Genomic DNA, 12432 nt, shown 5'->3' with positions numbered 1-12432 from the left:
CTGGGAGCCGTAAGGCCAGCTCATTTTCTGTGCCTGGGTAGGAGTGAGTTGAAATCAATAAGCCAACTATATTAGTTTCCTAAGCTGTTGTAACAAATCATCACAACTCAAGTGGCTTAAAACAGCAGAAACTTATTCTCTCATAGTTCAGGCAGCTAGCAATCTGAAATCAAGGTGTTGGCAGGGCCCTGCTGCTTCTGAAGGCTCTGTGTGAGCATCCTTCCTGCCTCTTCTTAGCTGCCAGCTGTCCTCGGTGGTCTCAATGGTCCTTGGCCTGCAGCTGTCTCCCTCTGATCTCTGCCTCTGACTGTATGGCCTTTTCCATCCACCTATGTGTTCTTTCTTATTCTGACAAGGACCCAGTCTTTGGACTTAGGGCCCACCCAAAATGTAGAATGATTTCATTTTGAGATCCTTAACCAACACTATTTCCAAATAAGGTCACATTCTGCAGTTCCTGGTGGACCTAAGTTTTGTGGGGACACTATTCATCCCAGAAGTGACATTTAGGGGTATTTAGTTTCTAGTTATATACACAAACATACTTTTAAAGAACACATTTGGGATCATTGTTTTTAGTTTTAGTGGATTTTTAAAACTTAGTATCAGTCATTTAACACTGATGGACATATTTCCATGTTAAACACCCTGTGCCGTCCTTGTTTGTAATGACTGCGTGTTGTCAGCCGTGTGAGCGGCAGTGTTGCCTAGTGGTCAGGAATGTGGGCTCCAGAGTCTGCTGGGGTTGGCCTCCCACCCATCTCTCTTATTCCCTAGGATGGGCTGAACTGTGTGTTCCCTCCCCCAATTCACATGTCCTAACCCCCAGCGACTATGACATAATGTGGAGACAGGGCCTTTAATGGGTCATTAATGTTTAATGAGGTCATTGGAGTGGGCCCTCAGTCATCCAGTCTGACAGGTGTCCTTACAAGAAGACAAGATAAAGACACATATGCCCAGGGGGCCCCCATGTGAAGACACAGGCAGAGGATGGCCGTCTGCAAGCCGAGGGGAGCAGCCTTGGACAAAGCCAACCCTGATGGCACCTTGACCTCCAGAACTGCGAGGAAACTAAACCTCTAAGCTCCTATTTCCTCCTCTGTAAAACCAGGGTCCTTGGGGGCTGCGGTGAGGACTGAACGAGAGATTAAAGGAGGAGACCGAATGCCCCTCTGGGGTCAGAAGGCATTGTTAGCTGTGTTCTGTGCCCCTGGGTCATGTCCCCAGCCCTCTGCTGCTGCACAGGGGTGGTCAGCTCTATTCACACACTTGGCAAACTTCTACTGGACCTCTGTCATGGCCACCCTGTGGTAAATAGCCGTGGTCAGTCGCTGGGGCAGCAGCTTTGGCTGTTTCCTTGGCAGAGGTTTGTAGGCATGATCTCTATCCTCTGCCACCTTCCCCGAGCACTGTGCCCAGAGGGCTCAGGATTGGCAGGACCCCGTTGCCGTGTGCATCTGGGCCAGGGCTGGGAGGCCCTTTGGTGGTGGCAGTGGGAAGCCTGCCCTCTGCACCCTGTGTAGAGAGATTCCTCACAGCATAGGAGGATGAGGCCATTGGGGGTGATGTTCTTCCTTTCTCAGGTCTGTCTGGGTCTGATGGCCACAGTGGCCTCCGGGTGGCTCTGAAGGGTTCCCCGAGGAGGAAGCCCCAGTCTGAAGGGCTTCTGCACTCCTGGGCAGCCCGGGCATTTCACACCTGCCAGGGCAGGGTGGGGCCCTTATGTGCGTGTTAAATAGTTTGCAAGCCCCCTCCCCTCAGAGCTGGCACCTGTAGAGTGCTGGTGGAGGGGGAGGACAGTGGAAGGGCAAGCCCTAGCCCCGTTGCAGCCCCCACCCCCTCCCGCCTGAAGCAGCCTTCTTCCTCCCCTCCTCCCCTGCCTGGGTGCCTCCAGCCAGTCTTTTCTTCTCCCCTTTGAAGTCTGAGCCTCAGAGCCACGACAGGCAAACAGGATGTTCCTCTCCCACACGCAGAGCCCTCACATGACACGCCTAGGTGGCACCGCATCCTGCTTGGAGTGGAGGGTCCTGCCCGCTGTGGACCTGGTGTGGGAGCGGGCATGGCACTGGGCACCAGGAGGGCCCTCACGAAGCCTATTTTGTTAGTCACATTTGAAGCCTCCGTTCTGATGTTGAACTAGGTGGGTGTCTGAAGACTCCCTGTGGGGACTCTTGTGTCTGGAAGGGTGAAAAAGGCAGGTGGTGAGGGACGGCGACACCTGCTTAGCATGCTGGTGGTAGGATGACGGCATGCCTTACCCCCTGCCTTTCCCCTGGCTATGATTTCTGTGTTTGGGGGGATTAAAAACTTTTTTCTCCAGACCTCAACCAATCATAATCACATCTAGGATTACAGGATTGCCACAAAGATAAGTGCTCTAGAGAGACAGAGGATGGGGTCTTCAGGAGTCAAGGTCTCTCTGAGCAGCTGAAGAGCTTGGGCAGGGCTGGCAGAGCACCAGGGAACGGGCAGGCACTGGTAAATCCAAAGTCCCAAGTCTTCCCCTGAGTTGTAGACTCTGCTTATAGCAAAATGACCCTGGAAGTTCTGCTGTGATTTGACCCATCTTGGGAAAACAAAGGCGTAAAGGTCAGAGGTTCTTGTCCTCGCCCCCCTGCAAAGCACCTCCCATCCTCTGACCAGATGCTCTGAGTCCTTCGAATCCATCAGATGTTTAATTTACCAAATAGTTTGTGCATGTGTTGGCAGAGGGAGGGTTTTAAAGATGTCAGGGTTTTATCACCCACTTAACAACCCCTCCGGACAATGAGCAGCATTCTAGACCCCGCTGGAACTTTCCACTTATTTGGGCCTGTGTCACTGCCCTAAGTGAAGGCATCAGAGCGCATGCGCCACGGGGAACATCAGTCTGCAGGATGTCCTGAAAGTTAAGTTAAAAGGTCAGAGAGCGAGATGAAAGGTGAGAAAGAGATCATGCCCCTCAACAGCCTTTATGCTTTTTGCCTCTCCTTCCCCTGCTCTTTTGTGGGGTGAGGAAGGAGGGTGACGGTGGGTGGCATAGTATTGGGCAGAGTAGGGTAGAGGGGATGCCGGGGACAGTCATGAAGGTGCAGTAGGGAGGCTGGAGGAGGCATCGGCAAGCACCTGCTGTCCCAGGGCGGGTATCCCATGGAGGCTGGAGGAGGCATCCACAAGCACCTGCTGTCCCAGGGTGGGTATCCCATGGAGGCTGGAGGAGGCATCCGCAAGCACCTGCTGTCCCAGGGCGGGTATCCCATGGAGGCTGGAGGAGGCATCCGCAAGCACCTGCTGTCCCAGGGTGGGTATCCCTCTAATCCAGAGGACCTGGCCCAGTCGGGGGGGGTACCCCACCTCCTTGGCATGCCTCAGAATCGTTCTTTCTGCTCCTCGGTCTGTCTGATTGCACAGATGTTTGCATTCTGCAGCTGGCGACTGTTTTCTTCTGTGAGGACCTGACGCTGAATCCTCTTTGCTGAGCCTGAAGTTTTACTCCCCTGCCCTGCGTTGAATAAGCCTCATTTTGATCCTTGGCACAATGATGGGTTTGTTTGAGATCCTGGATGCCAGACTTACTGGGGTTCGTAACACTATTGGCATCATGTGACGTGACATGGATCTTTTTACGCCACTCTACAGAAACAATTTCTATTCTGCTATCTCGATCTCCTGCAGAAAGGTGTCCTTGTGCTATCTGTCCAAATAGAGAGTCTTAAAGGACCTCTGGAAACGAGGGTATGAATCAGTGCTGTGTGAATCTATACTTCCGTGGAAAATAAACATATGTTCATTCATGTGACTCTCTGGACTATTAATAGACTGATGTATTCCATTGAGATTCTTGCTAATGACCAAAAACATCCAGGAAGCCTGTCTCGCCTAGCATACAACTTTAGCTTTCTTGGTGTGTTTTCTGTATATATTTGTAAACTTTGGCATACAGTAGGTATTTAATAAATGTTTGATGGAATGATTCATGGCCTGGATTAGCCTCGGCTTCACAGTCTTTTTCTTTTCCTCCTTAGATCTTCAATCTCATGAAGTATGACAGCTACAGCCGCTTTCTAAAATCTGACTTGTTTTTAAAACACAAGCAAACCGAGGAAGAAGAAGAAGATCCACCTGATGCTCAGACTGCAGCTAAAAGAGCCTCTAGAATTTATAACACATGAGCCCCCAAAGAGCCGGGACTGACAGCTTTAAGAAGGGAAGGAAGCGACTCTCAGGATCACGCAGGGTTTATAATTGCTTTTGTTGTTTGCAAGGACTGAAGCGTACAGAACCCTTCAGTGGGGTCTGTGTATTTTATTAACTGCTTCACCAGTAAGTTTTGCATGATGCCTAATCTTATATTAAAAAAAATAGCTTTGAAGTTTTAGTTCACAAGACGAACAGAGATTCCTTCGACACTGGACACTTTGAGCGTTTAATAGCTTCATTAAACTTCATGTGAGGCCATTAAGGTGAAAGGCATGGTCACCTTTTTATCTAGAATGCCTTTGCTCCCCGCCCCGGGTGGAGGGTCAGGCATGTCCACAGATTCACGTGACACACTGACCCAAGCACGAGTTGACCTGATAAACTCAGGCTGCTGGGGGTTAAATACTTCTGGAGAGCAAGTTCAGCGATGGAGAGGGACATTCATTCCCTGGCAGCCTCTAAAGCTTCAGGGAGCTTGTGTGCGTGTCACCAAAGGGTTATTTCTTGGGCGTGGGTGGGCCCTGGTTCTGCCTGCAGCCCATGACATTTCATGCAGCACAGATAAATAGTTCACCCCGACAGAAACAAGATCTCAACCAGGAAGGAAAAAAGACAAACGGGAGATTGTTCAGAGTCCCTATGGCAACTCAAGGTGGTGTTGAACAGGATCGTAGCACAACGTGTGTGTTGGTGATGGAGATGGAGATGGTAAGGCGATCCCCTTATCTTATAGCTTATCTGGGGACAAACTGTAACCTTTTTCCTCTCTGCTCTGACCCTGAGCTGGACTTGTTGAGACTTCAACAAGGGAAGAGAAATGCTGTCTTTGAGTCCACAATTGGTAGAGAGGCTTTGGATGAGGTATACTTGACCCAGGCTGCCTTGGCGAGCCCAGATTATCCCTCATTTAGAGAGGAGGCCCCCAGAGCCAAGGTCAGGCTCTGCTCCCTACAGCTAATTGTCCTGCTGGGCCCTGCTGCCAGGCCTTCTGCAGTGTGTGCTGAGCCTTGAGCTCCTGTTTGCACAAAGTGACCAGCCTCTGTTGCTTGTTAACCTCTGAACACAGACTCTCCCATTTGCAAAATCCCTGATGTGGAGGGCAATTGTATAATTTATCAAATCATTCACTTTCGAGAGAGAAGATGGGGTGAGTTTAATAATTACACTGAGACAATGCCTGTTATAAACCATAAACTGGTGCTGTTCTGGGTAAACCAGTTCACATAGTCACTCTGTGGACAGCTCTTCCCTCCTGGGAGCTCTCAGGCAGTCCCCAGCTGCCCTGGCCTTCTTGTCCGTGCACTGAGGTGGAATGCTTCCTGTCCTTCCATGTTGGGCCTGGGGAAGGAAGGGCCTTTGAGTTGCTGTTCACTGCCAAGAACTGAGGAATCCAGTTTAGTATTCATCAGAAACAGCACACACAGGAGGTGCAGTGGCTCCCTCCTATAAATCCAGCACTTTGGGAGGCCAAGGCAGAAAGATCCCTTGAGGCCAGGAGTTTGAGACCAGGCTGAGCAAGAGTGGGACCCCGTCTCTACTAAACATAGGGAAATTAGCTAGGTGTGGTGGTACATGCCTACAGTCCCAGCTACTCAGGAAGCCAAGGAGGAGTACTGCTTGAGCCTAGGAGTTGGAGGCTGCATTGAGCTGTGATGATGCCACTGCACTCTAGGCTGAGTGACAGAGTGAGACTGTCTCAAAACAAATCATCAAACAAACAGCATGAACACAGGGTTTCTCACCATCCTCGGTACTTCCCAGACAGGCCGCCTCTGCGTCTGTCTGCTCTCTGCCTGTCTCCAGAGGCCGAGGAGGAGAGAGTGATGCTGAGAAAGACACGGAGAACCTGTCAGCAGAGATCTAGTCCATTGTCAAGCAATAAACATTAAAATCAACACAGATACTATAGCTCAACTTGCAGCTTATTAACCAAAAAGTTCAGGGGCGCAGACCTAGCCTGCTGTACCTTTGCAGATGCAGGGAGGTTTGGGGGCAATCAGCCTTCGAGAGCCTGTTGAGGGCAGGTCCCAGAGGCCGGAGCGGGCTTGCGGGGGCCTCTCTGACTTTCCCCTTTTACCACGGGGTTTGGAGACCCTTTGAGATGGGATCTCTTAAACATTTGAGTAAAGGAAATGCTGGAGTTAGCTAGAAAATTGTGCACTGAAAGAAAAGCCTGGGCTTTTTTTTTTTTTTTTTTTTTAATTTTCCGCTTAAGAATTGCCTAAAAAACTGAATGCAAGGGGGGTGGTGGCTGCAGAAAGTTAGCCATGGCTTACTCCTCCCAGCCAGTGCTCATGGCCCTTCCTCCAGGCTGTGCCACCCGGGCTGCCTACATCCACACCACGCACAGAACTGAGGCAGACACAGAATTTGGCTTCCTGCAGTGATTGCAAAAGTGAAGTGTAGGAAATGCACATAGCCACCTGGCCCTTGGCTTTCATCCTTATGTCTGTCCCTTTCACCCATCCATCCATCCATTAATTAGTATGTAAATTGCATCTACCAAGTGCAAGGGACTGTGTTAGGTGCCAAGATTCACAGGGAGAAATAAAGTAGCCACGATGATTTGTGCTCCAGTGGTGTTTACAGGTGTATAATAAAATACAGGTTTTATTATTATTCAGGCCTAGTGAGGCCAACTGGCCAGGAGACAATTGCCGCAGGAAAGGCAGTTTGTTACTCACAGTTCCCATGCAGAGGGGCCACACCATGCGTGCAGGATCAGTCAGGAGCAGTACAAGGGAGCACAGGTGGGCAGGAACCTCTGTTGTGGTTTCCTTGGGAAAGGCAAACAGGGTAAGCAGGTTCAGGATTGGTTAGTTTGAATACTTTCCACAGGCTGTGGGGCATAGGGACTATCCCTAGATGTCTGGTACCTGGCCCTGCGGTATTTAGGGCAGGTGGATAGTAACCCAGAGTGCGAGGGCCTGATCAAGGAGGTATCTGGGTTATATTCTCTGCTTTGCGTATGGAAGGCCCACTCCAGTGTTTACTATCTCTAGGAATCGACTAGCCTAGAGATAATCCCTCCTGTGTCAGCAAGGTCCCAGATGTCAAAGCATCAAAATAAAACACATGCTTCATACAACAGTCTGTAGGGACCTCAAACTCTTAGCCTGCAGGCCATAGATGAGTGGTCATGTTTGATGGGGCATACGTTTTAATCCCTCACTGCAAATACCTTGCATAGAGCATGAGCGTAATCTCCACTTGGCCTCAGGCCCCACCATTCCCTATTGCCTTCTAGCAGCCACTCACATATTCACATCATCTGCTAGCTCTGCAGTTTATGCTCACATCTCCAGTTCTCACATGTACATCCAGAGTGTACATCCTGGGTGACCTTGTCCTCTGTGACTTTGCAGTCACTGGTTACACCTCTGAATTCACCTTGCTGACCTGCCTAGCTTTCTGCGAGTAGGCTGTAGTATGTTTCCTCCGCATGGTCCCACACCGTCCTGCCTTCTCAACTGTAGAACTCCCCTCTAAAGTTATGGGAATCACCTCACCCCTGCAGAAAACCTTCCCGAGCGCTTCTTCCCCATTGCTTCATATATAAATCCTTAAAAAGTAGGGGGACAGCTATTCTTTCCGTTTTAGAGATGGGGACACCAGTACAAATGACATGACTGGTGAGTGTGTGGCTGTGAGTGGCACAGTCTGAGGCCAGAGCCAAACCATCTATCCCCTGACCCAATTCCTTTTTTGGTCCATCCCGTCCCTGGATAAGGTCCCGGGAGAATTCAGGGCTGGGATAAAGCTGGCTTTGGGGCAAAGATGCTCATTTAGTCAAACAGCAGCTATTTAATGAGAATCTACTACATGAGGGTCAAATACTAGATATAGGAATGAAGGGGATAAAAGAATGAGGTGTTGACCCTGAGCCTTGGAAGCAACCAGCCAGGAGAAGACACGAAGTCTTCATCAGAAACTGCTTCGAGAAGGAAGGTGACCAGCCCTGTCTGGGTGCAGTGGGATGGCTGGCTAGCTGTACTTACTTATCTTGTAAGTGTACAGCTGGGTGGGTTTGCCTTTTCCCTAAATATTGGGATGTTAAGCTTCATGTTGACACTAACAGTGAAGTGATTTCTTAAAAAAAAAAACACAAACGTGAGCACTCTCTTCTTCTGGGGATAGGCTTTTTATTTCAGCCTCAGATGAGCTCCAGATAATGAAGTGACAATGAGCTAAGTTCCCCCACATCGCTCTGCTAGTAAGGACATGTGTCCTTTTGTGTGTTACAGAGTTGGGGCTGATTAGTTGCTACGCAGCTCCCAGGCCCTGACTGAATTTGGGAGCACGCTTTGTTTACAAGCTTTGCAAACTACTTGAGCCAGGGCGGTCATGACTTGCATTCTGTCTTTTACTTTCTTTTCGGCTGCAGGCTTTTAGAACTTGCATGCATTTAAGTGCTAAATTATCTTGTACCTGGAAACTAATGGCTTCCAGGGTTTTAAAACTTGTTTTTCTTCATAAGGCTAGTTGCGTTAGAGCAATGAGCCCTAAAACAGAATAGATGCCAGATTGAAATGGTCCCATAAACCTTGGGCAGGGCTCAGAGCTCCCCCTGGATCCCCACGGGCACCAGGGACACCACAAACTTTGCAAGTCTAAAGTGGCTCATGGCCACAGGCTATGACCTGCTCCTCTCCCCCAGAATCTGCTCCCTCCAGATTTGGGAACCAGGCCGGGTGCTACTTTCATCAGCCTTCCTAAGGCTGCCTCCTGTGCCTGGAGTGGCTTCCCCTGACCCCAGAACACCCAGTCCCTTCCCTCCTTCAAGTCTCCAGCATCACTTAGCTCCAGAGGACCCCTCTGAGCAGCCCCCACTGCCTGCCCCTCTGGCACATGACTCTTTATCTGTTACTGGTTTGTGACTTCTCTCCCTAAGGAAAGGGACCTGGTCTGTTCACGTGTTCCCAGTGGCCAGCCCAGTGCCTGGCCTGGAGCAGCCACAAGTGGGCATTCCGGAAGTGCTCCCGGCGTGAGTGAGTGAATGCCAGATAGGCCAAGATCCAAAGTTTTGGTTGATCTCATTCACAGCCTGGCACCTTGGTGTTGTCATTTGCAATAGCCAACCCCTGTCATTGTCATAATAGATAGGGCAGATAGGAAAAGCTCACCCTTTCCTGAGTGCCTCCCACACGTGGGGTATTGTGCGAGGTGCCCTGCAGATAGTGTTACCCTCATGCAGTAACTGTGTCAGTGGGGAAGTGATCTTCAGAGCCACTGAACCTGCACGGGGTCACCACAGCTGGCAGTTAGTGGCGCCAGTGACTTTGGATCCTACTGCCCACCGTCTGTCCCTAGGCTGGAGTGACTCCAGATCTGCAAATCTTTGTCCTTTCAGCTAGAAAATGCAACTCTGTCTCTGCTCTCTCAGAGAGAAGGCTGCCACCTATTCAGTCTTGATACATTTTCCTTTTTCTGAAGGATCTGTGGAGGGGCCTGGCCCCAGCCAGGGAGGTGGAGTTAATTTTCTTTTAAAAAGTCTGATGTTATATTTGCAACCATTTTTTTTTTTTTTGTAGAGACAGAGTTTCACTTTATGGCCCTCGGTAGAGTGCCGTGGCCTCACACAGCTCACAGCAGCCTCCAACTCCTGGGCTTAAGCGATTCTGTTGCCTCAGCCTCCCGAGCAGCTGGGACTACAGGCGCCCGCCACAACACCCGGCTATTTTTTGGTTGCAGTTTGGCCGGGGCCAGGTTTGAACCCGCCACCCTCGGTATATGGGGCCGGCACCTTACCGACTGAGCCACAGGCGCCACCCAACCATTTTTTTTCTATAGCAATATATCATGAGCATCATTCCATGCCAATAAACACAATTATACACCATCTTCCCCCCCCCAAAAGTGCTGTTTTGAGATTATCTAGGGAAGATAAATGTTTCCCTTGTGCTAATTCCAGCACAGTTTATATGATGTTTTGCAATGCAGGCAAACTGTTTTCTTCTTATTTAAGCATTTAAACTCTATTTTTTAAACTGTTATGGCGTACAGATCGCTAAGAGTAACAGATGTCTGCTTGATAGAGTTGTTTCCCAGGAAAAGAATTTGCTGCTTCTTGGTCTCCAGAGGAAGGATGACTTTGCAAGGATGTGGCTTTTGGTCTACTTGTTGCCCCTCTTGCCCTGGTAAGAACAGGGGAAGAAATAGAGTGCCAGGGGCTGCCTTGTAAATATCTACATTTACAGATCCTGGCTGGTTACAAAGGCAGAGATGAGACCCTGGTCTCCAGAAGTTGTCTCTACCCCTCCCAGAGGGGGTATTTCTCTGCTTTTTCCTTATCGAGCAAAGTCACTCTCGTGAAAATGCGGGTTCATCTCTACTTAATTTAAAGGTTTCCCCAGACCCTTCTCAGTGATGAACCCCTGCCAGTTATCATTATTTTATTATTATTGTTCTTATGATTTTACTAGTTGTTAGCATGAGAATTTTGGTTACAATCATGTCATGAAGTTCAACCAAGTGAATTCTAATCTGCTGTGACACTTACTAGCTATGCGATCATAGGTTAGTCATGCATCTTTCCAGGCCCAAATTTGCTCACCTGTTAGATTGCGGGGGGATAGTGTTGACTGACCCCTGTGCCTTCGTCTGTTTGAGCTGATGTAAGAAAATGCCTCAGACTGGGTAACTTATAAACAACAGAAATAATTGCTCACAGTTCTGGCGGCTGGGAAATGAAGTCCAAGGTCAAGACACTGACAGATGAGGTGTCTGGTGAGGTCCTGTTCCTCCTAGATGGTGCCTTCTATATGTCCTCACATGCTTGGAGGGGGAAACAAGTTCTGTAGGCCCGCTTTATAAAGGCACTGATCTCAGAACCCTGCGACCCAGTCACGTCCTAAAGGCCCCGCCCCTTAAGGCTGTCACACTGGGGATTAGGTTCCAAGTCATGAATCTGAAGGACACAAGCATTCAGAACATAGCACTATGTCAAATTCAATGAGATATTGCAAGGGGTCCTCAAACTACAGCCCACAGGCCACATGAGGCAGTGTGATTGTATTTGTTCCCGTTTTTGTTTTTTTTTTGTAGAGACAGAGTCTCACTCTATGGCCCTGGGTAGAGTGCCGTGGCCTCACACAGGTCACAGCAACCTCCAACTCCTGGGCTTAAGCGATTCTCTTGCCTCAGCCTCCCAAGTAGCTGGGAGTACAGGCGCCGGCCATAGTGCCCGGCTATTTTTTGGTTGCAGTTTGGCCGGGGCCGGATTTGAACCCGCCACCCTCGGTATATGGGGCCTGAGCCACAGGCACCGCCCCCGTTTTTTTTTTTTTTACTTCAAAATAAGATATGTGCAGTGTGCATAGGAATTTGTTCATTTTTTTAAAAAACTATAGTCTGGCCCTCCAACGGTCTTAGGGACAGTGAATTGGCCCCCTGTTTAAAAAGTTTGAGGACTCCTGGGCCCCATATACCGAGGGTGGCGGGTTCAAACCCGGCCCCGGCCAAACTGCAACCAAAAAATAGCCGGGCGTTGTGGCGGGCGCCTGTAGTCCCAGCTACTCGGAGGCTGAGGCAAGAGAATCGCCTAAGCCCAGGAGTTGGAGGTTGCTGTGAGCTGTGTGAGGCCACGGCACTCTACCGAGGGCCATGAAGTGAGACTCTGTCTCTACAAAAAAAAAAAAAAAAAAGTTTGAGGACTCCTGAGTTATTGCATGTAATGAGCACAGCACGGTGGGTACACAGGGGTCAGTGAATATTGGTGATTATCACGCAGCCATGGAGCCACAGAGAGGTCATGTGACCTGGCCGACATCACACAGGGAACGATAGCAGATTCCTGACTCCCTGTCTGGGGCTCTTTCACTCTCACCACCCCCCACCCACAAGTGCATACTAGTTTTCCCCAGGTTAGAGGAAGGGCCCTAGGGCCAGTGAACTGGGTCTGAATAGCTTTCGAATGATTGCAGTTCCCAAAGCAGATGGGTTCTCAGAGCAGGACAAGGTAAGGGCCCAGGGAAGGATGTTCCAAGGAAAAGTCAGGATATGGCTCCGTTTCCAAACTGGATTTGAGCTGTCTCCTCTCGGGCATTTTGCATCCCAAGGAAGGGATAGGGAATCCAATAGACGTTCTCTGGAGGAGCCGTGCGGATCTCAGTGACTTTTCCTTGGCAAAAATGATAGTTTGCCAGGAAGAGCTTCTCACTCTTTCAGGATGTTCGGAGTTCCCCAGACTCCTGGAGGGAAGGGAACTCTGGGGACCAGGACTGCCTTCCTGAAATTCCCGGCTGGAGCTCA

At 49.8% G+C, this 12432-nt stretch overlaps 1 protein-coding gene and 1 long non-coding RNA gene across 3 annotated transcripts in view; one reads left to right on the top strand and one right to left on the bottom strand.

The window, feature by feature from the left end:
- Positions 1–4346, top strand: part of RGS10 (regulator of G protein signaling 10) — a 31598-nt gene extending 27252 nt beyond the window's left edge. For both annotated transcript variants that reach the window (XM_053585622.1, XM_053585621.1), the window contains one exon: positions 4008–4346. In XM_053585622.1, the coding sequence (XP_053441597.1) occupies positions 4008–4154 (147 nt within the window). In that variant the 3' untranslated portion in view covers positions 4155–4346. The remainder of the gene's footprint in view (positions 1–4007) is intronic.
- Positions 4347–4482: 136 nt separating this feature from the next.
- On the bottom strand, positions 4483–10978 carry LOC128582083 (uncharacterized). The gene is made up of 4 exons (XR_008378982.1): positions 10851–10978; positions 6867–6959; positions 5925–6008; positions 4483–5520 (listed from the first exon to the last, which is right to left on the bottom strand). It is a non-coding gene; the product is annotated as an uncharacterized LOC128582083 (long non-coding RNA).
- Between the last annotated feature and the right edge of the window lie 1454 nt (positions 10979–12432).

This window comes from Nycticebus coucang, chromosome 3, assembly GCF_027406575.1.
Source record: "Nycticebus coucang isolate mNycCou1 chromosome 3, mNycCou1.pri, whole genome shotgun sequence".
In the NCBI taxonomy this organism is placed as follows: Eukaryota; Metazoa; Chordata; class Mammalia; order Primates; family Lorisidae; genus Nycticebus; species Nycticebus coucang.
Note: the sequence above shows the minus strand (reverse complement) of the source record. Positions and strands in the feature narration are given on the sequence as shown.